The sequence below is a fragment of the Phyllostomus hastatus genome, unplaced genomic scaffold (assembly GCF_019186645.2).
Source record: "Phyllostomus hastatus isolate PE091 unplaced genomic scaffold, TTU_PhHast_1.1 phas_scaffold_387, whole genome shotgun sequence".
In the NCBI taxonomy this organism is placed as follows: domain Eukaryota; kingdom Metazoa; phylum Chordata; class Mammalia; order Chiroptera; family Phyllostomidae; genus Phyllostomus; species Phyllostomus hastatus.
Window position 1 is genome coordinate 1583472 of NW_025334027.1, and position 23417 is coordinate 1606888.

The window sequence follows — 23417 nt, forward strand, 5'->3', positions numbered from 1 at the left end:
CCTGCTGAATGGCAAACTGCTTTCCTTTCTCTGTCCAGTTCTTCTGAGACCCAGGGGGTGGCAGCTGGGGTGGGCATCTGCCCACTGCTGTCCTAAGGGCAAGTCTCAAGAGGGGGCTGTGGAGCCCCCCAGGGTGGTGTGTGCCTCCCGGGGAGGGGCGCTGGTCCAGGAACTGGCTCTCGGGGTGGCGTCTTCTTGGGCGGCCTTGGCCTCAGTTTGCTGGTGCAGCTTAGGAAGCAGTGGATGTGTGGATAGGGTGTGGATCCGGTGGCCTGAACGAGGGGAGATGTGGCTTGTGCCCGGGACCACCTGTTGGAGCAGGAGAGTTGGGCTGGGGCTGGGGCTGGGCGGCAGCTCTCTCATGTCTGCTGCTGCTTCCTGCTTGGCCTTGGGGTCGAGAGTGATGGAGGAGGAAGAGAGAAGAGTCCGTCTCCAGGGGCAGGGGTAGTCAGATTTCCTGGAGGACTGTCCCTCCCAACCACCAGGATGGGATCCCAGGATAACTGAAGATGGAGGAGGAGGAGTGGGGATTGGGGCCAGGAGGGCAGTCAAGTAGACCCCTGACCCCATGCAGGGAGGGGAGCCGAGGCCTCACAAGTGCTGAGCCAGCCACGGTGCTTCTCACAGAAGGGGCCAGGGCGAGGGTTTCATGCCAAACCGGCCTGGAGCTTCTTAGCATCAGCACCTTGAAGAATAGTGAGGAGAAAGGTGAAAGGTGAGATGAAATACTCTGTTGCACCCTGAGCTCAAGCCAGGGAGAGGATGAGGGGGCCTTCCTAGGTTCAGGTTGTAGGCACTGTTCCCTTAAAACACGGCTCTCTCCAAAAGTCAGTGGAGGAAGATCGGCATCTACCAACTCCTCCTGGGTAGCAGAGAATGTTTGAGCCAAGGAAAGGAGCAGCCGTAGGAAAAAATTACTCTGCTGCCGTGAGGCCAGAACTTGTGATTGTCACAGTTGGCTCTGCATGCCCTGGGGTCAAAAAAAAAAAAAAAAAAAAAAGCCACCACCACCACCACCAAAAAAACACAACGGTTTCTATCCTCAGGCTGGGAGAGGTATCTCTGATGCCAAATATTTCCAGAAGTGTTTCCCACAGACCCTTCTATGAGGACATAGAAATTTCTAAGTTGTACAGCAAACGTAGAGGGAGGTTTTTTAAATGATTTTAACTTTTAGAGAGGGGAAGGGAGGGGGAGAGCAACGAATCGGTTGCCTCTCACACATGCCCCAACCGTAGGCTGAACCCACAACCCAGGCGTGTGCCCTGACCAGGAATCAACCAGCGGCTTCTCGCTTCATGGAATGACGCCCAACCCACTGGGCCACACCGGTCAGGGCCGCAGAGGAAGCTTTTGAGTAGCTCCTTCCCCAAACCCGGCAGAAGCCAGGGCACGCTGTGAAAAGCTCTTGGCTGTGCTGCAGAATGTTACTGTCGGCGGTCTGCCTCTTGGGCTGTTAGGCAGCACGCACACCTGCACTGACTGTCTTTCTGGACTCCGAAGGAGAAATCTGGACATATGTGAGACTTGGGCTTCAGCAGCCCAGGGACCCCATGCGTGCTGTCCAGTCAACTAGCACAGGCTAGACTTGGCCCCGCGGCCCTGGGCCTCGGGGAGGAAGATGCCAGCGGGGAGACAGCGGGAACCGGCACGTACTGTGCACCTAAGGGGGAAGCCACCGAGTGGCTGGCAGGGAAAGACAGTCACTCGGGCTGCGATGGCACATACAATCTCGCTGGGAGCCTCGTGCAGTGGAGGGACCAGTATGGAGCGTGAGGGTTGCCTGGCCACCGAGTGTGGCCAGTGGGTGGCACAGGGAGAACCGGGAACGGACTTCCCTGAGGGCTAGGCCAGAGGAAGCTGGGCTCTGCATTGGTTTGGGCCCTCTTCTCCCGCAGTGTGGAGAGGAGAGACCCCAGTGCAGGGGAGGGGCTGTGACAGGGAGGCCTCGGTTAGGCGAGTCCTTGGTGTTGGCACCACCTCTACATTTCCCCAAAGTGAGCCTGGCTTCAGGAGAGCCCTGGTGGCCTCCCCTGGCAGGATGAGCTGAAGGGCAGGTGGGATTCCTCGGAATGTTGTAGCCTGTCTGCTGGGAAACCCAGACACACACAAAGGACAGTATAGGGAAGCTCCTCATCTCATTGTCAGGAGTGACTGCTCTGTCACTTTGAGTCTTTAACAATTAAACTGAACTTGTGCTGACTGCTGTGGCTCTGTATTGAGCGCTGGCCTGTGAACCAGGAGGTTGCTGGTTCGATTCCTGGTCTGGGCACAGGCCTGGGTTGCAGGCTCAGTCCCTGGTTAGGGCGTGCAGGGGGCAAATGATTGGTTTCTCCCCCTTACTCCCCCTCTTTCTAAAAATAAATAAAATCTTAAACAGGAGTTCTACGTGAGGAAGAGCTGTGATGGAAATTGGTCAAGTAGGACCACAAAGATCAAGGTCAGGAAAAGTGATGACAGAGCAGTGATCCCAGGGAGGGCTGCCCCATATGCGCAGACCAGCATGTGAAGAGTCCTGAGACATTGAACTTGTGACTCCTGGGTGGGATTGAAACGGAGTTCACTTCGGCTGTAGGGGAAAAGAGCAACGGGTTAGGAGGTGGGCAGGACCGAACAGCGGGGACCTGGTGTGCCATGCTAAAGAAGTTGGGATTTTGGATTTTATCCAAGTGAATGGGTTTTTGTTGTTGCTTAAAGCCACGAAACCCTTTTGATCAAATAGTTGTTTACTAGGCAGCGCCTCCACTATCTGGTAGGCCGGTTAAATATTTTTCCATTGTGCAAAATTTAAGTTTTCAAGCACAAAAAAAGGGGGCTCTACACAAAAGGTATAGATTTTATTACTGTTCTTTCTCTTATTCAACAGAGCGTCGTGTAGATGTTGTCACCAGACCGCAATAAACATGAAATTACTGCATCTGCCGTAAAGACGGGGGCGGAGCGGGCCGCATGCACAGACACCACAGCGCCTGTGGCGGGGAGCTGGCGGTGTGCCAGGAAGCTGGGGACCCACAGCTGTGGGATCTCAGTGCTGGCTTTACAGGGGTTCACTCTAAAATCTCTCACCTCCTTTGTAAGTTTGAAAATTTTCGTAAGTTCACCAATTCCTTAAATTCTTAAAATTCATAAAAATTGGGGAAAATGATGCCTACCTGTGGTAGGCTATTTCTTTATAATCAACTATAATTTCAAAAGGACCAAGACATTAAGGAATCTCTAGGGTGGTGCAGGGGGTCACTCAGCCGGCACTCCCCCCTTCCTGTTCTGAGTGGCCCTCAGTGGGATGGCCTGACTCAGGCCAGTGTCGCCCTAATGGGTGCCTGGGAAACTGACATGGAGATGCTGGGAGAAGACTGGGTGGAACCCAGCCTGGGAGAGGAGGGTATTGAACCTGAGTCCTGAAGAAGGGGCAGGACTGGGCCACACGGGCTGGCTGGAAAGACAGGTGAGTGCTTCTTGTGGGAGTGGGGTGGGGGCCAAAGGCAGGGCCTCTGCAAGAGTCGGACCCAGGTGGGCTGCTCCCTGGCAGGGCTCCGAGGCACCAAGGCCAGGATGGTCTGTTTCCATGGCTACCATGGCCCACACCTTATCCCCCTCCCTCCAGGCCACTGAGGGGAAGCGGCTCAGGTTTCACAGCTGTATAATTAGCCTCCTTGCAGAGATTTTCCCTGTCCATATAGGGGTGTAGGGGTGGATGGGGAGGGGCTGGTCTGTCCCATGGGACACCCCTGGCTGTGGGCATCCCCAGAAGCACCCACCAGCTCACCCTCCACAGCTGCATAACCGTAATAAATGTGCCAAACCTGTTGGAAGATGGTGAAAGCTGAAATGGGGGACCCCCCCCAGATTGGACAGAAATGCTCTGTTCCCGAGCAGATCATGAAAGAGTGGAAAGTGTCCATTCTTCCTTTTTAATAGACTAACAATGTAGGGGACTTTTTTTTGCAATCCCCATACAAATGCCAACAAGGTACTTGGGGAATTTTGACAAGACAACTCTGCAGTTTGTCTGGAAGAGAACTGACTGATCCTAAGTGGTTGCCTCACCCCCGGGCCCTGCGTCCTCCTGGAAGGGGCAGCAGCAACAAGCAAACACACACCTGCCCCTGCCCCAGGAAACGCTGTCCCGCTGAGGGGCCCCTATTACAACCTGTCTGTGGGGATTCAATCCATGGGGGTCTTGAAAGAGAGCAGACTCCACGGCTGGCGGACAGACATTCAGTGGTTGGAAAAAATGAGTATTAGATGCAGGTCTCTGGATTCAGATCAACCTGGGTTTGAACCCAAGGGTGGTGGTGGGGCCTCTGGGGACACGTGTGCCCTCATGTCCCTCTGTGAGCTGAGGACCTAAGTGCCACATTGTTGGGGGTGTAAGGATTGAAGTAGTTCATCATGTGCCTGGGGAGGCAGACAGTGAGGATGCACAGCACCTACCGTCCCCATCCCTGTGCCACCTAGGGTTTACCTTTGACCTCTAGGGGACAGATTCCAACACCAGAGAGGCCAAGAATAAAGTTATCCTGTCCCCCCCCCCCCGCCGTGGGCTGCTCACTGCATGGCGTCACATTCGTACACGTACACGGATCATAAGTAACCAGCAGTCCTTTGCTACATAATAGACCTTGTGCAGCAAACAAAATGCACCACCCCCAAAACCCAGCGGCTTAAAACCAGAGCCACTTTGTTTGCTCTTGGTTCTCCTGGGTCAGCGCCTTGGGCCAGGCTGGGCTGGGCTCGGTGGGCAGTTCTGCAGATCTTGCCAGGGGTCTGCAGTCATCTTGCAGCTGTCCAGGGCTGCGTGGTCCGAGCCTGCTGCCGGCCCACCAGGCTTCTTCCCTCGGTGGAAGAGAGGAAGAGAGGGGCTGGAGGGCTCTAAGGCCCAGCCTCACAAATCATCATGGCCTCCTAATGGTCAGAGCCAGACACGAGGGTGAGCGCAGATTAACGAGCTGGGAACTGGGTCCTCCTGCTGATGGCACAGCGACCATCATGTATGTATGTTGGTCGCTTTTTAAGCTACTGTAAGAAACTTTAACTTCAGTCTTTGATTTCTCAACATTAGCCAGGGGAGACCCAGCTCTGGGATACAGCATGCTTCCTGAACTCCACTTGGTATCTGCAGAGCTGTCACGTGCAGGGCCTGCACTCCTGGTGATCCTCTGCTGGCCCCCCGGGGCACAGTGCACATGACTCTCACCTCATCCGAGGTCCTTGCACGCCTGTTTCCCCGCCCCCAATCCTGTGCTCCTCCTCATCACCATTCCCACCTCCCACTCACCCCTATGTATTTAGTTAATGTAAACATCACCATGGGTACCTCTCACCACACTTCCTATATTTTTACAGTCAGCATTATTCTCAGGTCTCTTCATATTGATTTTAGTTGATCCTACTCATCTTAAGTGCTCTGCCAGATTCCTTTGGAAAATTTCATGTATTACATTTTGCTCTCTGATTCCCTGACATTGGCGGAGCACTTAGGCTGTTCCCAGTGTTTTTGTGAACCTGTTAGAAACTTCCTTTGGAGTGAATGCTCCTTAGTGGTGTCGAGGTCATGGGGGTCGACCACCCCTGGTCACCCTTTGAGCAATCGTTCCCCCAAATGGCTCACAATGATGCTGGTCGCTGTGCATTCGCTCACATCATTGCTTATATTTGATGTCAGCCCAGGTCTGAATGCTGGCTGCTCTGCAGGATGGAAAGTGCAGCGTCTCGCCCGCTCTTGGTGGTGTTCAAGTTCTTCCCTTGGGCATTGTCCCATGAGGCCCTTTGATGTTTGCTCTTTCTTGCGGTGGCCCAGGATTTCCCGTATCATCTAGTCATTACTGATCAACAGACTACAGAGATCACAAAGATCCTTTCCCATTCTACCACCCAGAATAACATTCTGCCACCCAGGTATAACATTTGCCCTTGGTATCTTTTTGTTCCCAGTGGATTGTTTTTGAGATACAATTGCATAATGTTCTGTGGGATGTGCTCATGTACTCAGCCTCCGATCAAGATAGAGAGCAGCGTTGCTGTCACCCGTGTCTTTTGAGAAGCAAAAATTCCTAAACTTGACATAAGCAAATGCATTCACTTTCTGTCCACAGATTGTGCTTACTGTGTCCTGCTTAAGAAATCTTCCTCCACACCAATGTCACAGCCTTCTCCACTTAAGCCTTTGATCCTTCTAGGGTAACTTTTTATAAAGAACGTGAAGTAGAGATCTACTTTTATTTCCCTTTTTATCATGAGCTAGTTTTCCCAGCACCATTTGTCATCATCCACCACGTCCCATACCTTCATCTTGGTGTGATCCCCATTTACTGGTAGCTTCCTTAGGAATGAGTATGTACCCTAGTTGGCCCGTGAAGTATGAGGGAAACTATGGGAAGCTTCTTCCTAAAAGGGACCTGCGCCTAGGCGCCCCCTACTGTCCATTGTGACGCACGCGGGCGCTGGTCCCCGAGATCAGCGGCGGCGGTGGGGCAGAGCCGGGGGAGCCATGTCCGAGACGAAAGAGCTGATGCTGCAGCTGCAGAAGGACAACCGCGACGGGCGCCAGAGGAAGCAGGAGCTGGAGGAGCTGGTACGCGGGCTCGAGGCCGAAAGCGAGAGCCTTACCGGGCGCCTGCAGGACCTGCGCGAGCGCGAGCGCAGGTGTGCAGGGAGCGGGACTCCACTCGGTCCTGCGGGCGGCTGCACCCGTGGCTTCGCAAAGCGTCCGACCGACCCGTCAGTCATTCTTCCCCTGCCCGCCCCGAACCTCTGCTCTAGGCAGTCGGGACCTGGGTGCTTAGGGGAATCCCCGCAGGGGAGGGTGGAGTCTTGGTGCGCGGCGACCCGAGATGGGCTTCCTCGGCCCCTACCCACGGCTGGGTCTTTCCCTGGGCCGCGGGAGCCTCATTTTTCCCTCTGCAGCCTGCAGCGGAGGCGAAGCCAGGCCGCGCGGGCCCTGCGCGGGGAGGCGCGCGAGGCAGCGCGGGAGCGCGCGGAGCGGGCGCGCGGACTGTTGGAGGCAGCACAGCAGCGCAAGCAGGACCTGGTGGGGACAGGGCCCTGGACGGGACGGTGCTTACGGGAGGTGCGGGTGGAGAGGACCAGCCCTGAATTGGGCGGGGTCGTGGATGGGGTGGGGAAGGCGGCAAGGGTAGTACTTCGGAAGGCTCGGACGCTCCCTCGATTCTGTCCGCAGGAGCAACGTAGTCGGCAGCTGCAGGAGCAGTGGGAAGAACTGTCAAGTCAGGTGCGTTCAGGAAATGCCGTTTCTTGCATCCCCTAACAAGTGCCACTCAGGTCCGTGTCTCTGTTCCGTCCCGTGCCCACCTCCCAGTATATCCCTCGCCCTTAGAAGCCCGCAAACCCCACCCTCACAAAGCTCCACCCCCAGTTATTTTACTATGGAGGGGACCAACTCAGTCGGCAGCGCGCGGAGCAGCAACTCGGGACCCAATTGCTAGCATTGCAGGTACTTTGGTAGGGCCCCGAGGGCTGGAGCAGCGGCGTGGGCGGGACCATGAGGAGACCTGGGGCGAGTGGGGTCCGGAGGGCCAGCGGCGCGGCCGTAAGGTGCGGCGGGATGCTCGGCCCGGCCGGGCTTCTGACCTTCCTTGGATCCAATGGAAGAAACAACTGGAGTTGCTGGAGGCCAAGCACGCGATGCAGGCGGAGGGCTTGCGTCAGGTGCGGGCGCAGCCGGGTCTGAGGGAGAGGGTTGGCTTCGGATGCGGGTGGAGTCTGGTCCCGTGCAGAAGAGTGGACAGCGGTGGGAATGCCTACCCCTGAGTCTAATCGAGGCTCCCCTCACCCTAGGGCGCACAGCGGACAGAGGAGGCCTGGGCCAGTTTCCAGGAGCAGAGCGGAGTCCTGCAGGTGCTGCCCCCTCTACCTTGAGAGCCACTCATCTCTGACTCCCCTGCGGCCTCTATCCCTCCTTCCCGAGCAGAGACAGCCCGCCTTCCGCTCCACCCTCCCCCTCCACCGACGCCTTGCCCTGTCCAGAAACCTCACCCCCCAACCCCCTTCAGGAGCTGCAGGGGAAAGTGATGGAGGCGGCGGCTGCACTGGATGCCTCGCGAGGCAGCGCGGAACTGTAAGGGACGAGGACTGTTGGGTGTGGCGGGGCGACTGTGGTTCGGGCAGATGGGCCCTATCGAAGCCTGTTCCCGCAGTTGCAACTCTCAGTCACGCCGGGTGCAAGACTGCGCGGGGTCCCTTATGGAGGAGGTGGCCAAGGCCGAGTGTGTGAGCGCATACCCGGGCGGGGAGGGCTGGAGCCAGGACCGCCCCCACCGGAGCCCGACCTCTGCCAAATCCGCCCCAATGGGGCTCCCCCTCACACCCACGGGGATCCGCCTCCCCATGAGGACACCACCCCTTCGACCGACCCGCCCTCACGAGGATCCCAACTCGCGGGGGACTGGTCCCGGTGGTTCCCGCCCCTTACGTGAGACGCCGCGCCGCTCCCCTGCGGCGGCCGTAGAACTGGACGCCACTCCTCCCCCCGCAGAAGAAGCGGCTATTTTGCAGCGCGGGCGCGACGGGCAGCAGGTGGGCCAAGGGACTGGCCGCGGGAACGCGGGGCTCGGGTCCGCCCCCAGACTAGTACCTTGCGGCATTCGGCCGGTTTGTCTGTCCGTGCGTCCTTTGGCCCGCAGGTTGTGGGCACTGAGCGCGCTGCAGATGCTGCTGCTGCTGCTGCCGCTCGGCTTTCTGGCGCTGGCGCTGCTCTACCTGCTGCTGGTTAACCCCGAAGCCTTCGGCCGCCTGCTTCCGCGCCTGGTGTCGGACACGGCCTTCCGCCGCCTGCGCTATACGCTGTCCCCGCTGCTCGAGCTGCGCGCGCGCGGGTTGCTGCCCGCCTAGGATTCATCACGTCGGCCGCGGTCACCTGCACCTCTGTCTCTCGTGTGGTTTCTGGGTGTCTGGGGGAAGCCAAGGGGAAACACCTGTGGGTGGGTCGTGTGCCCCTCGGCGCCCAGCGGCAGGCTCTAACACCTCGTCCTCAGTGGGCGGGGGGCCTTCCAGGCGGACGCTGGGTCTAGAGAGTTTGTCTCGGGCGCTCCGCAGCAAGGGGGCGATCCGGCCCAGAGCCTCTGGCTTGAGTGGGGTGCGCCTTCGCCTGGTGCTCTCACCAAGGGGCTTCCGGGCGGCATTGCGGGGAGGCCCTTTCCTACAGCCCGTGCTGCTGCCCTGGAGCCAGCTGGGAATTGGTCTGTATCTTGTTAAACTTGCCTTTTTTTTTTTTTTTCTCTCCCTTTGCTAGTGAGCCTAGGGCGGTAGCGGAAATTGGGGAGGGAGCTGGTCGGTCTGGTCTCCTTGGTGGTCTGTGTCCTTTGGCCCTGCGGTGCGGTTGTTATTCAAGACCTCCGCAGCGTCCCTTTGTTAGTTTTCTTGAGATGGATTCTCCGCAGAGCGGGGCAGCTTGGCGGTCCTCCCTTTGGTCCGCTTCCATGTCCGTGCTCGCGGCTTCGGTCTTTCAAGGGGAATTGTCTTATTTATGTGAAGTGTTCTGCTTAGTGGCAATGATGAACCTTGGTTTCATTTTGTCTGATACAAACACTGCTCTAATTTTACTTACTTTTTTTTAGTAATGAAATTGTTCTATGATCTTGTACACACAAGTGTTTTTGTTGTGGCCTTTAAGCAATCTTTTTTGTTTTTTTTAATTGATTTGTATCCTCTAACCTTTTTTTGGTTAATTTTGTTTATGGAATGCTGTGTATCCAGTTTTATCAAATTTAAGAATTGTGCAGCGTCTTTAAAAAATCCATTCTTGCCCGGAAGTCGTAAGGACATTCTTATAGTCCAAATACTTTTCACTGGTGTAAATATTTTGTTTTTCCATCCATCCATGGGTACGTACTTGGGTTTATGATGCAAGAATCTTTTTGCATTTTAATCCACATTTTAGACTCAGCTTGTCAATTTCCATAAAACAGTCTGGGATTTTGATTATGCTGAATTTAGAGGCCAATTTGTAAATAATATACGTCTTCCAATCTAACACGATGTCATTCTCTATTTTTTAAAAAATTTCCCTCAGGAATGTTTTGTGTTTTTTAGCATAGAGGTCTTGCACATTTTTACATTTATCCGTGGGTATTTGATTTTTTTGGATGCTATTATAAACAATATAGATTTTTAGAGATTTTAGTCATTTATTTTTAGAGAGAGGGGAAGAGGAAGAGAAACAATTGGTTGTCTCTTGTGCCCCCTCCCCCAAATGTGAACCTGCAACCCAGGCCGGGACCCTGACCTGGAATCTGACTGGTGGCCTTTTGTTCTGTGGGACGGTGCCCAGCGAAGTGAGCCGCACCAGGCGGGGCGGTATAGATTTTTAGTTTCATCTTCCAGCTGTTCATTGCTAGCATCTAGAAATGCACTGACTTTTGTATATGAACCTTTGATTCTGTGATAGCGCTGAACTTCCTTATCGTTCTTTGCTCTTTTCTGTACATTCCTCAGGATTCTGGAGACAGTTTTATTGTTATGAAGCAGGACAATTTCTCTTTTTCTTTTCCAATCTTTCTTTTTCCATGAAAGGGATGTTGCTCTATATTGGAATATCCCTGTGTTATTTTAGTATCAGGGCTATGCCGCCTGCACAAAAAATGAATTGGGACGTGTTCTTTCTGCTTTCTGAGAGTGTGTGACGTTGGCGTTACTGCTTCCTTCCGTGTTCAGCCCGGTGGCCTCCAACCCTCTCCATCTCGTGGCACATGTAAACTCATCACTAAAACTCGGTGGCACACCAAAAAATATTTTTCCCAGTCTGACAAAAAATTAGGTGTAATTTTGATTCATTCACACCAGACAGCTAATGTTGTATTGGCTGCTGCCTTTTTTTAATTTGGCGTAAGGGAGAAGAGGTCAGTGCCCCAACTGAACAGTCAGGCACTGCAGGCTTTAAAGATCCCTGGGGCCACCGGGTGAAAATTGCTGGTTCAGACTCATCTTGGCTTTATGATGGAGTTATCATATATTATGTGGACTAATATGATTATAATTATATTACATATAATTACATAGATTACATATAATTGTTATTATACCTAAATCATTTTCCTTTAACACAGAAGACTGTATGAATTGTATTATAAATATCTTCCCAGGGCTGAGGCATGCCCTTCTTTCATATGGTCCAAATTAGTTTGTTCCCTTTTCTTGTGTGTGTGTTTCCTGAGACGAAGACATTCTCTTCTGTGCTTTCTTCTGAAAACCTTTAACGTTTACCTTTAACATACAGCTCTGTAGTCCACCTGGAAGTGATTATGTCACAGGTGAGGAGGTAGGTGGTCGGGATTCTTTTTCTTTCCTACAGTCTCCTACTGAAAAGCCCATGTCTCTCCCCTGGCCCTGCCTGTCTCTGCGTTTGTGGGAGGGCTCCTGGGCTTCGTCTCTCTGTTATTTATTCATCTTTCCCGGCACCAGGTAGCAATGCTGTTTCAGCTACAGTGTTTCAGGGTAAGCGCTGATATCTAGGTTTGCTGGTCCTCAAGATGGAAATAGCTGTGTTTTCTTCACCTCTTGCCAAGTCCACTATACGTCTTCCCAGGGTTTTGATTGGCGTTGGCAGTGAAACTACAGACCAGTCTGGGGAGAACAAATATCTTCTTTTAATCCATGAATGTATTACTCTGTTTAGATCTTTCAACAGTTGTAGTTTTCAGTATTTCTTATGAACCTTTCATTGGGTTTATTTCTTGGTAATGGATGTTCTGCTACGCAGCTGTAAATGGTATTGTTGTAATTTCAGTTTCTCCTTTGTTTCGAGGTAGACACACACACACACACACACACACACACACGACTTTTATATATTGACCTGTATCCTATAACCTTGACTATACATCATGTTTATACACGATTTCGGATTTTTACGTACACAGATGCCATTTCTGAGTTTTATTTCTCCTTACTGTTTCTGTTTCTGGCCTGACCGGGCTGGCTCAGGCCTCTGGGGCTGGATGTTGAGGAGGCGTGCAGCAGGCGTGGGCCCCCCTCTTTGCACAGGAGTCACGGCTTTTGGTGCTCCGCCTGTAAGCATGCGGGGTTTTTGCAGACTTACCAAGCAGGTTCCTGGTCTTTCAGGAATGGCTGCATTACATCCGTTGAGACGGTGGCTGGCATCTGTTACACCCTGTCCTGAGCGCACACCAAGCTCTGCTAACAAACTCCTCGAAGGCATCAGGCTCTTTCTTGGGTTGGTCTTTTTTCTCCCACATCATCAAAATAGGAATGTGATTGTTCTTAAGATGTTTTATTTCTTTTTTTTTTTAGTTTCTAAAGAGACCTTATTTTCTTGTCAGTTTATGGACTTTAGATTTTTCTCTCCCGTATTGTAAATAGCACTTACAATTTTTCAAGACAGATGATTTGCCGTATTGCCAGAATCTTGTACATAGCATTTGCTTGACTTTCTTTTTAAAGCCAATTTGACAAACTCTTTTTTCAATTATTGCGGAATGAAATGATTTCTACTATGTTTGAATGTATTTCTGCTCTGTTATGTTTATCCTGCCTTTTCTATGCTTTCCCCCTTCCCTTCCTTATCTTGTTTGATCTTTCTGGAAGTTACACCCTTATTATGGTTGCCTTCTACTTGACCTTGGCTCATCTCTACTGCCCTCCCCAAACACTACCTTAAAGCATGTGAACTCTGATATTCCATCAGATCTAACCTGTATTTAAAAAAAAAATTCTCCCCAGAGGCCATATTTATTGAGCCTAGAACTAAAGGGAGAGGGAGAGAAACATCAGTTGGTTGCCTCCTGTATGCGCCCCAACTGGGGATCAAACCCTCAGACTTTTGTTGTGCAGGACGACACTCCAGTCGAGCAAGCCATCCAGCCAGGGTGGGTATTACATGTATTTTTACTGTTTTAGTTCCACTCTGTTTTTAAGAATTTATTGTTTAGAAGGGAAGGGAAGGAGAAAGAGGAGGGAAACATCAATGTGTGGTTGCCCCTCATGCGCCAACTGGAGACCTGACCCTGAAACCCAGGCATGTGCCCTGACTGGGAATCGAACCAGCGACCCTTTGGTTCGCAGGCCCATGCTCAGTCCACTGAGCTACACCAGCCAAGGCTCCACTCTTAATTTCTCAATATTTAGGGTTCTTCCAGGTGTGTTGCTATTGATTTGTAACTTAATTCCATGTATCAGAGGAGACACCTTGCGTAATTCCGAGACCTGTTTTGTGGCCCAGCATTCGTCCTGCGATGGCAAACAGGCAGTGCGTTGTTGCTGCTGATGGAGGACGTTTAATAAAATGCCCATCAGGTCAAGGTGGGTGATGTAGTTGTTCAGGTTTCCTGTGGTCACTCTCTTGCTACGTCTGTCAGTTGTGGAGAGAGTGGTGTTGCAGTCTCCAGCTCTGATAGTGGATTTATTTCTCCCTTGAATTCTGTCAAATTTTGCTCCATGAACAAACAGCCACACCGATTATGGGTGGTACATCTTTTTCCCTCTCTTTACTTTCACCTTAGGGGTACGTCTTTGTATTTAAAGGGCATTTGTTTCACATTTTTGTTTCTAGTCCCTGCATTTTAATTGGAGTGGCTGGTCCATTGATATTTTACATAATTAATGATGTAGTCGCACTGAAGCCTACCACTGCATGGTAACTCTGTCCTATGGTATTTCTTCTCTTCCTCATTTCTTTTTTTTTGGATTAATTTAAACATTTTGGAAAATATTTTATTTATTTTTAGAGAGGGAAGAAGGGAGGAAGAGAGGGAGAGAAACATTGATCAGTTGCCTCTTACATGTCCATAACCCAGGCATGAGCCCTGACTGGGAATCAAACCGGTGACCTTGTGGTGTACAGGCTGGTGCTCCACCCACTGAGCCACACTTGCCAGGGCAAATGCAAACATTTTTTTGATTGAATTAACTGGGGTGGTGCCGGTTAATAAACTTACATAGACTTCAGGTGTCCAGTTCTATAGCACACCCTCCGCATGCTGCACTGCGTGTTCACCACCAGAGTCAGAGTCGGATCTCCCATCACCTGCGCTTGGCCCCCTTCGCTGCTCCCTCCGCCTTCCCCTCCGGCGCCCAGCACATCCTGTGTGCTGTGTCTGTGAGCTTCTGTTGTCTGTTCATCTGCTTTCAGCTTTAGATCCCACATGAGTGAAGTAAGTTTCTTGACTTTTTGTCTTATTTAATGTAACATTTTTAAAAGTTTCTTTTAACTTACCCATTGGCTTATTAAATTTTTGTTTATACTGCTTAGGGTTCAGCTGCATTTCTTGAAGCTGAGTATTTGTGCTTTTCACCAACCCTGGAATCCCATTAGAAGTTGATTGGAGCTTCTCATTCAACTTTCCTTTTTCTTTTATAAAGAAATATTTTATTTGTTTATTTTTAGGGAGAAGGGAGTGGAGGGAGAAAGAGAGGGAGGCAAACAACTAGCTGTCTCTCTCTCAACCCCAAGCGGAGACCTAGCTTGCAACTCGGGCATGTGCCCGACTGGCAGCCTTTTGGTTCACAAGCCAACGCTCAATCCACTGACCCATACCAGCCAGGGCTCCTTTTTTCTTTTAAAAAATATTTTAATTTATTTATTTTTAGACAGGGGGGAAGGGAGGGAGAAAGAGAGAGAGACATCAATGTGTACTTGCCTCTCACGCGCCCCCTGCTGGGGACCTGGCCCAAAACCCAGGCATGGGGCTTGACTGGGATTCAAACCAGTGACCCCTTAATTCGCAGGCTGGCACTCAGTCCACTGAGCCACACCAGCCAGGGCTGGACTCCTTCTCTTGTAATAAAGTTACTTATCGATTTTAGAGAGAAACATTGATTTTGTTCCACTTTTCAGTCTTTACTTCCTATCTGCTTAAAATAGAGGGTCATGTTGGGTGGGAGAAGGTGGCTGCCGCTAGGGGCTAGTGACACAAAGACTGGCGTCCCAAAGGGGAGCACCTGGACGTGAACACCGAGGAAACGGGAGAAGACTACAGCAGGGGCAGGACTCTGAGCAATGCCTTCACTGAGAGACGTGGGCAGGACGGTAGCTAGGCGGCCTCTGTGGGGGCCCGAGTGGAGACGCCTTTGCAGTGGGAGGGCGCAGTTGGGGAAGACGCCGTGTTACTTTCAGTGCGTCTGCACTGTGGTGAGTCATCTCTGTGAGGCTCACAACCAGAACGCCTGGCCTCCCGCCGCAGGGTGGCCCTCCCTGGGAGGGTCCCCGGGAGGCCTGTGAGTGCAGGCCCCACAGCTGGGTGGCCCTCCCCCGGCCACCTTTCTGGGACGCTGAGAAAACACCCTCCTGCTGTCTTCCCAGCACGCCCAGGAATCACATGCACTTGGGACCAAACAACAAACCCGGTGAGTTCAACACAGCACTTTTGTTGCTTTTATTTTCTTCATGTTGGTTAAATCTTGAGTGTAATTTTTTTATACACAAGAAAATACTTCATGTACCTATGAAATAAGACAGGTAGGGAATGTGTTCAGTGCAAACCCAGCGCTCCCCCCGTGCAGAGACAGTGCCATCACATGATTGTCGTTTCAGTCTCATGCCACACGTGGGCCACCCCAGAGGAAGGAGCAGGTGGCCAGGCTCTGCAGGGGGCAGCTTTTGTCCTAGAAAAATCGCTCCTCTGGATGAAATGGCAGGGCCAGTGGCAGTTCACCCCCTTTGAGCTCACACAGCGGCGGGGCGAGGGAGGGCTCACGGGGTCCATGATTGCGAGTGGCTTGGGTGGGGGCCCAGGGCAGCTGGTGGTCGATCAGCATCCTCAGTAGGGGATGTCGTTCTGGTAGTACTGGATCATGTCGTAGGTCCGGCTCCTGGAGGGCCAAGAGTTAAGGGAGGCTGTAAGGAGCCCGCGCCAGTCTGGCATCCCTCACCGCTCTGAGCCGTCCACTTTGGAGTCCCCACTACTCCCCTCCCTCTAGGTGCAAATGCAGAATTACAGACTACCTGGCCTCCCACCAGCACCTCCGGGGCAGGGACACTCCTTCCCCCACCAGCAGCCAGGGCTGTGTGAGCCACGAGCCACGTTCTGCCTGTTTCCTGCTCCGCCTCCTCCGAGGCCACCTCGCACTCAGCGGCCAGAGATGTGGGCTCAAGGGAGGACCCTTCCTCAGGCCGTTGGGTCTGTCCGTCCTCTGTAGGGCTGCCCCTTGGCATGTGGCACCCGAGTGAGGGATGCTGTACTCAGCCAACTACTTTCATTTCACCAACAAAACTAATGACCAGAAGAGACCTTCCTGTAGTGCCTTCCAGACCCCTCTCGCTGGGTCAGAAATGGCATGTCCCCACACCCACCCCACGCCACCCACTGCTTCTCTGCTAGTGCATCAGCAAAACTGCACGGCGCTGCTCCTGTGCTGTCACAGCCCAGCCCGCGCCCACCGGGCCTTTCCCTGTGCTTGTCAGACCCCTCCGGCTCCCGGCCTTCTCTGGTCCCAGCAGCCCCTGCCCCTCCCTGGGCTGTGCCTTCTGAACCCCAACCCATCTCTTCAGGCAGCTCCACGGCCCCGGCCTCCCCCGAGGCCCTTCTCATCGCAGCTCCCAGGCCTCAGACTCGGCCCCAGGTGGGCAGTTTCTGGCCCTCGGGCCTTTGCCCGGCGTTCCACAAGGCCAGCAGCTGTTATCCTGAAGGGCTCCTTCAAGGAGTTCAGGAGTGTCCCTGAACACTGGCTTTCTTGTCTCCTGGCCCAGGCATGGTCCCGAACAGGTGCCCAGAGAGATGGAGGTGGGTTATGCGGGCAGGAGGCGGTGACTTGCCTGTTACTGAGGAAACAGCTCTGGATGACCTTCATGATGAAGTTCGCAGCCTCCCGCTCAGTCATGTTGGGGCTGAACCTGTGCCTGGTGGACAGGCTGTGTCAGGGCTGCGGCTGCCAGGGTCGCTGCCCGCAGCTGCCCTCCCCACGGGGCGTGCTCCTGCCCACACACTGACCTTAGCGTGCACAGGGGTTTGTTCAGCTGAGGGCCAGGCCTGGCCTCATGTGGGGATGCTGTTCCCAACTGGCCTAGAGAGCCCCGTTCCCGCCCCTAGCACCTCCGGGGTAAGTGGCCCCAAGGCTGGGGAGCATTAGTATGGGGCGGGGGCCGGGGGGAACCTCTGGCCTCCTTGGTCATGGAAGGGGCTTCTGGGAATGTCCTTAGCAGTGGCTGGCAGAGGCCAGGACATCTTACAAACCCAGTCCGGTAACAATGTGTCACCCTGGAACCCTGTCTGCTCTGGGGTTCCAAGGAGAGGGTTCAGCCTTGGTAAGAATCACATTTACCCCACTCAACAGGCTCCCATCCCCCCAGATGGCCTAGTGTCTGCCCAGGACCTACTTCAAGAGTTTGATTGTCTGGCCACGGAAGCAGGGCAGGCCTGTGTCCAACATGAGGGTGACCAGAGAGACGACTGCATCCATGTAGGGCCTGGGGAGAGGCGGGGAGAGGCCAGTGAGTGGGTGGCCCTGCCCACAGGTCTGAGCCCAGCTGCCGCCCAACAGCTGCTCATGGCCTGCGCTTGCTTGCTGGCCACACACCTCCGCTGCCTTCCCCGTCTCACTGGGGCAGACCCTGTAGCACCCAGGCTGGGGCTGCACACCCCCCGACAGTCCGAGGAGTCACGCTTTGGTCCCTCTGAGCTCTCCAGCTGTGGTTTCTGTGCCCAGCAGAAAGGTGCTCTGACCTGCCTTTTCTTCTGGGGTGGCAGGCACCAAGGGCTGTAGGCCCCGATAGACTCTGGGTTGGAGTCATGTCACCATACACTGTTGTGTGCCTTGACCACATGACACTGGCACCAGGACAGTGAGTCTCGGGCATGCGGACTGTGGGGGGGCGGGGGTAGGTACTCAGAGGGGGAAGCTCCAGGCACTGACTAGTGAAGCCAAGCCCAGGAGGCTGCAGGACATGGCTGGACTGATGCCCCGGGCAGAAGACCCTGGCACAGGCGGGTAGGGAAGAGGAGACAAGAAACCAAGGCCCGGGCAGACCTGGGCTACCAGGTGGCCTCCAGCACCTCACCTGCTCTCTCTGAACCTTAGTCCTTCCATTCATACAGGGACATGAGAAGGCTGCATGGGCCCTGGCTGGTGTGGCTCAGTGGATAGAGCACCAGCCTGCAAACCAAAGGGTCACGGGTTCGATTCCTAGTCAGAGCACAAGCCTGGGTTGCAGGCCAGGTCCCCAGTAGAGGGTCCTCAAGAAGCAGCCACACACTGATGTTTCTCTCCCTCACTTTCTCTCTCTCTTCCCCTTTGTTTAAAAATAAAATAAAATCTTAAAAAAAAAAAAAGGCGGCTCCATGGAACATTTTCAAGTCTGGCCTTACTGGCTGAAGGGCACCCAGGACTGGTGCCAGGCTGCCCACACTCCTCCCTGGGGCTCACCGCACAGCCAGGTAGCCTCGGACACACATCTCCATGAACCACTTGAAGGGCGTGGCCTCCATCTTGCCCCCCATGATCATCACCATCTCATCCGTCAGCTTGATGTCTGGTTCCCAGCCCAGGTTGCCGCCTGGTGAGCTTTCAAACATGAAGCCAAAGTCTGCAAAAGCCATTTGTAATGGGGTCAGATGCAGAGCAGACAGGGCGCAGAGCTACCAGCTGCTGCACCCCAGAGCTGACCACAGGTCGTGTCTTCTTAAGAGAGGGCAGGAGAGCAGCCGGCAGAAGAAGAGAAGAGAGGAAGTGGAGGCAGGAGCCAGGCAGGAGCAGACAGAGGCCAGTGCCCAGGCTGGGTGAGCTTGGCTCTGGTTTCTAACCCCAGAGCTCTCCATGCCCCATGGCCCTAGCAGTGCCCTCCCCCGGGGCCCTCCAGATGGCCAGCAGCTCAGTTCTAAAAACTCAGCTTGAACCCACCCTGAACCTGACCCTTCCCAGCTGGGGACCCCAGCACGCCTGCTCTTGGGGTGCCCTGGGCTCCAGGGGTGAAGGGAGAGGAGGTGCGAGGAGCTGGGTCAGCTGACCGATGTGGATGATGTGGCCCTTCTTGTCCAGCATGATGTTGCCATTGTGCCTGTCCTTGATCTGCAGCAGGAACAGCAGGAGGCTGTAGGCGGCCATGCTCCGGATGAAGTTGTAGCGCGCCTGCGTGAAGAGACCTGGCACTAGCGGCGGCCCCGAGGCTGCATCCCCTGGGCCTGTGAGTGCTCTCTCAGTTCCATGCCCAGGACCTTACGCAGGAGCAGTAGGCCCTTCCCCCCATGCCTAGGAATTACTTTCTCCTGGGGAGTCTATCTCGAGGGTTCCTCAAATCCCAAGGAAGGTTGCACAGTGCCTTGGATTTACCCTCTAGTGTAGGAGGACTCAGAAGAGCAGGAGTGGGGGGAAGCAGGGAGCGGGTGGCAGGGGGGAAAGCACAAACAAGCCCCGTCTGGGTGCTGTCCTGCTGCTCACCTGCTGGAAGGCCAAGGTGGACTCGTCCCCATACTGGCGCGTGAAGTAGTCGTACATGCCGAAGTCCGTCTGGCGGCCCAGCTGGTCTCGGGAGGTGCAGTCGGGGATGCACTCGATCACCCCACACTAGGGAGGAAGGCCGAGTGCCAGGCCTGTGGGCTGACTGCTCTCGGCTAAGGCCTGACAGGCAGCTATTCAGGTTCCTGCCGGGAACTTACCCCAGGGGCAGTGGCCACCACGCGGTAGGGGAAGACAAAGAGGTCTAGGCCGACCAGTTGGAAGATGTTCTTGAAGAGATCAATGATCTGCAGGGCCAGCATGTCCTGGGAACCGAGGAGACACAATATAGGGGGCCAGTCTCCTCCTGCTCCCACGACCCCGGGGGGCCCTGCCCAGCGAGGGAGGGAGTAGGGGAGGCTGCAGGGAGCAGGGGACTGGAGGGCCTGGCCTTGCTGATCCTCAGGCATTGGGCTGAGCTCCGCTGCCTGGTGGGGGTGCAAGTAAGAGGCACCCAACCTTCAGGGCAGCTCCCTTTGGGTGGCTCGTGGGTGCAGAGCAGGAAGGGGCTCTGGAGAGGCCCTGGGGTTGGAGAAAGCCCTGATTGAATCTGCAGCACCCGAACCAAGTAGAAGTGAAGACTCGTGTTTCTGCACATGAGGTGTGACTGTGAGGTGCGCCTAGAGCCTTGTAGAGAGGCAGGCCAGCCACCCCCCGACCCCAGTCTGGCCTGGGCCAACCCCTCACCTGCCGGCAGTCATCTCCCACTTTGAAGATAGCTGCCTGCCAGGAGATCTTCTGGCCGTCAGCCTCCTGTGTGGCGCTCTGGTCCTCCGAGTTCGAGCAGCACCGCAGACCTGCGTGTGGGGGTGGGGGCTGCCTGTCAGCCAAGGGCAGTGGCAGGCCCTCTGAGCGTGCCACGGCAAACCCTGCTCCTGGCCTCGGGGGAGGAGCCCTGGGAGCCTTGGGGATCTTTGCTCCGAAGCCCTGGGGAGGTTGATGGGGGCCCAGCTAATGTCTGGGGTTGGCCGGTGGAGTCATAAGGCTGAGGGGCTTCTCCTAGAAATGCTGCAACTTAAATGGAACTGAGGACAGAACTCGCTTTTCATTAGAAGCAACGCTGCAGGTGTACCTGGAGGCGGCGGTGGGCACCGTGAGCTGGGGGGCAAGGGAGTGTGTCTGTGCCCTGGGGTGCCCGGGAGGACCTGGTGTCCCGTGTTCAGGTAAGGCCTCGGAAGCCACATCTCTGCACTGGCTGGGGCCACACCCCCGTACTGGGCTGACTTTCATCCCCACCAAATTCAGGCCCTGCCACCACTGCAGAATGTGGTATTCTTTTAAAAAAATTTTATTTACTGAGTTTGAGAGAGGAATGGAGAGGGAGAGAGAGAAACATTGATTTGTTGTTCCACTTACTGATGCAGTCATTGGTTGATTCTTTTATGTGCTCTGACTGGGGACTGAACCCGCAGCCTTGGTGAATGGTTCGGGATGGTGACCTAACAAGCTGAGCTCTGCAGCCAGGGCAGAATGTGACTTATTTGGAAAAAAATCTTGTGTGTGCATACAAATTAATGATGCCACAAGGGACTGTGGTGGGCCCTTTATCAGATGAGGGGGATTTGGACATGGAGGAGGCCAGGTGAGGACAGAGGCAGAGGTTGGAGTGACGCAGCTACAGGTCAGGACCTGAGAGATTACTTCCACTGCTGAAGTCACCTAGTGTGTGCTCTACTGCAGGGGACCCTGAGCAAATGAGTACACGTCCCAAAAGCCCTGGCCACTCTGTCTCAAGAAGAGGTCTCTTGAACCAACTCAGGGGCCCAATTTTAGGGGTCTCTGTCATCGCACAGGAGCTCTGTGCCATCCCCAAATGAGGGGCCAAAGTGAGAGTGGCCAGATGGCCATCCTCTCTCATGGGGATCTGGTGACAAACTAACACGCCAAAAGGAAGTGGCATGAGCAAGGGGAGACACTTAGATCCCAAATGATATCAGAAATCCTCCACTGACCTTCTTTTTCAAGTTCACTGACTCCACATCGTTTCACCTTAAACTTGGCCAGATACGGAGCTTTGGCAGCACTGCAAACAACAGAAGGAAGGGCACAAGTGATACGGCAAACAGAAGCCCACGGAGAAGCGGCCGAGGGAGGGGCGGCCTTCACCTCTGCATGGGCGTCCCCGACTTGTAGTCGATGTCCAGCACGATGGCCTCAGGGTTGCTGGGCAGGTAGCAGCCTGTTCAGGGAGAGAGAACAAGTCATGGGAAGCCTAAGTGTGAACGGCGAGGACACAGCCCATCCTCAACACAGAATTCTCCTCGCAGAGTCCGCCCTGCAGACGGGGTGGTGCGAAGGCACCTCTAGGTCTGTCCGTGGCACCGATAACTTTGTACTCCCAGCCACAGAAGCTGCCCTCCCTGATTCTGTGATCTCCGCGGTGCTTTCCTGATATCTAACAAAGGAGCCCCTGCCTCCTGGGAGATGCTTCTCCAAGAAGACGCACTGAGCACTCAGCTTGGATCCAGCACACTGCTCCCGGGGCCCCCATGGCTGCCCAGTGCTGGTGTGGGGTGGCCCAGTCTCACAGGACACACATGGGAGCTTCCTGTCCTGCCCTGCTCACCCGAACACCCCCAGTTCTCGGACTCGGCCCACTAACTGCGGCTCCTTGCTCAGCACATGAGTCAAGTAGGAGGCCAAGCAAAGCCCCTTTCTTGGCCGAGGAACTGGCAGCTGCCCTTGGGGAGTGAGCTCGCTGAGTCCCCAAGGGGGAGCTTCAAGGAGGGGCCCGGAAACGGGAAGAACTGGGTCTCCTGGGGAGCGGAGTGAGGCCTTGCTGTGGGGTGCAGGCCAGCTGTCCCATCAGGGGAAAGAGAGGCAAACAAGGACCACACGGTCCCGCCCCCTCCTGCTCACCCTCCTTTACGGCCAGCTCCAGACTCTCTCACAGATGCAAACTCCACTGCTCTGTTCTAGAGCCCCGGCTGGCTCCCCAGTGCCTCCAGGACGAGATCCGGGACAAGCCCCGGCAGCATAATCTGTGGGGAGCCGGTGCTCACAGATAAGGGAAACAGAGGCCCCTGTGGTTGTCAAGCCTTCTCCGGGAAGCTGAGCCACTGTCGGTGCTGAGCAGGACAGGGAGCTCTCGGGACCGAGTCAAGGGAAGGTCTAAACTGGGGCTCCACACCGGCGACCTCGCTGAGGCCAGCCTGGATGCCCAGGGTTTTGCAATAAAACCTTTGTACCAATGGTTAAAAATGGAGAGCCACGCAGTGAAGCCTGGGTTTACACCTTGGCTTGAAAAAGCATAGATCTGACCACACGGGGCCCCAACTCCTGCACGCCAATGGGTGCAGGCACCGGGGAGCAGCCTCCCATCCAGGGCGCGCGGGCTCCTTCAGCTCCATGGGTCCTGCACACACCCGTGATGCCCCGGGTCCAACCCTGTGCCCACCGTCCGCATGGCCAATAATGCTCCTGTCACACCAGAGTTCAGGAATCTTCTAGAATAACAGCTGCCTAGGCCAGTAGGCAGCAAGGACGAGAAGGAGTACCCACTAAGAAGCTGCTCCTAGCTCACCAGGGGCAGATTCTGGAGAGGGGCACTCCCTGGGCGCCCAGGGCCCCAGCTGGAGTAGCGCCCGCCCCACATGCCCTGGAAGGGAAGCAGCCCCGATCCCTGCCTGCCTGCAGGAAGAGGCCCATCTCCTTGGCCTCCTGAGGCCCCCTGCTCACCAGGCTGTACTTTAACTTCAGACAGAGCCGACAGACAAGCCTTCTTTCTCTCGTCTCCTTTAGGGTAGGGCCTGTGAAACAAGACAGACACGCTGGGTCTCCAGGGGGAACAGGCCAGTAGGACTTCCGGGGGACCTCCCTGGGCCCCCTCCTGCCTGCCCGCCTGCCCTCTGAGTTTGTCTCTCTCCAGCTCCAGCTCCTCCTGGAGGCTCGGCCAGACTCAGTTCCTTCAGGAGCACAGCCATCCTGTCCTGTATTACTCACTGAGAGGCTCACTGATTGCTCACTGATCGCTTTCACAGCAGGAGCTGCAATGGAGTCTGGTTTCCTAACTATGC

At 54.7% G+C, this 23417-nt stretch overlaps 2 protein-coding genes across 2 annotated transcripts in view; one reads left to right on the forward strand and one right to left on the reverse strand.

The window, feature by feature from the left end:
- Nucleotides 1–6490: 6490 nt before the first annotated feature.
- Nucleotides 6491–8850, forward strand: TMEM191C (transmembrane protein 191C). Its single transcript, XM_045819928.1, has 10 exons — nt 6491–6645; nt 6907–7030; nt 7181–7231; nt 7376–7453; nt 7612–7668; nt 7798–7857; nt 8013–8077; nt 8157–8229; nt 8495–8535; nt 8643–8850. Exons 1-10 carry the CDS (start codon nt 6491–6493, stop codon nt 8848–8850), a joined length of 912 nt encoding a protein of 303 aa, XP_045675884.1.
- A 6468-nt stretch (nt 8851–15318) lies between these two features.
- The window catches only part of PI4KA (phosphatidylinositol 4-kinase alpha), a 100847-nt gene continuing 92748 nt past the window's right edge, over nt 15319–23417 (reverse strand). Inside the window, exons 45-55 of the mRNA XM_045819751.1 lie at nt 23080–23150; nt 21508–21580; nt 21354–21424; nt 20089–20198; nt 19563–19667; nt 19345–19470; nt 18915–19035; nt 18334–18493; nt 17288–17377; nt 16727–16810; nt 15319–15783 (exon numbers count right to left, since the gene is read on the reverse strand). Coding sequence (XP_045675707.1) covers nt 15732–15783; nt 16727–16810; nt 17288–17377; nt 18334–18493; nt 18915–19035; nt 19345–19470; nt 19563–19667; nt 20089–20198; nt 21354–21424; nt 21508–21580; nt 23080–23150 — 1063 coding nt within the window. The 3' untranslated portion in view covers nt 15319–15731. The remainder of the gene's footprint in view (nt 15784–16726; nt 16811–17287; nt 17378–18333; nt 18494–18914; nt 19036–19344; nt 19471–19562; nt 19668–20088; nt 20199–21353; nt 21425–21507; nt 21581–23079; nt 23151–23417) is intronic.

Coding starts and splice junctions, on each gene's coding strand:
- TMEM191C (XM_045819928.1), top strand. CDS start 6,491: ATGTCCGAGACGAAAGAGCTGATGCTGCAGCTGCAGAAGGACAACCGC. Junction 7,232..7,375: donor GGGAAGAACTGTCAAGTCAG/GTGCGTTCAGGA, acceptor CTCCACCCCCAG/TTATTTTACTATGGAGGGGA. Junction 8,078..8,156: donor TCGCGAGGCAGCGCGGAACT/GTAAGGGACGAG, acceptor CTGTTCCCGCAG/TTGCAACTCTCAGTCACGCC.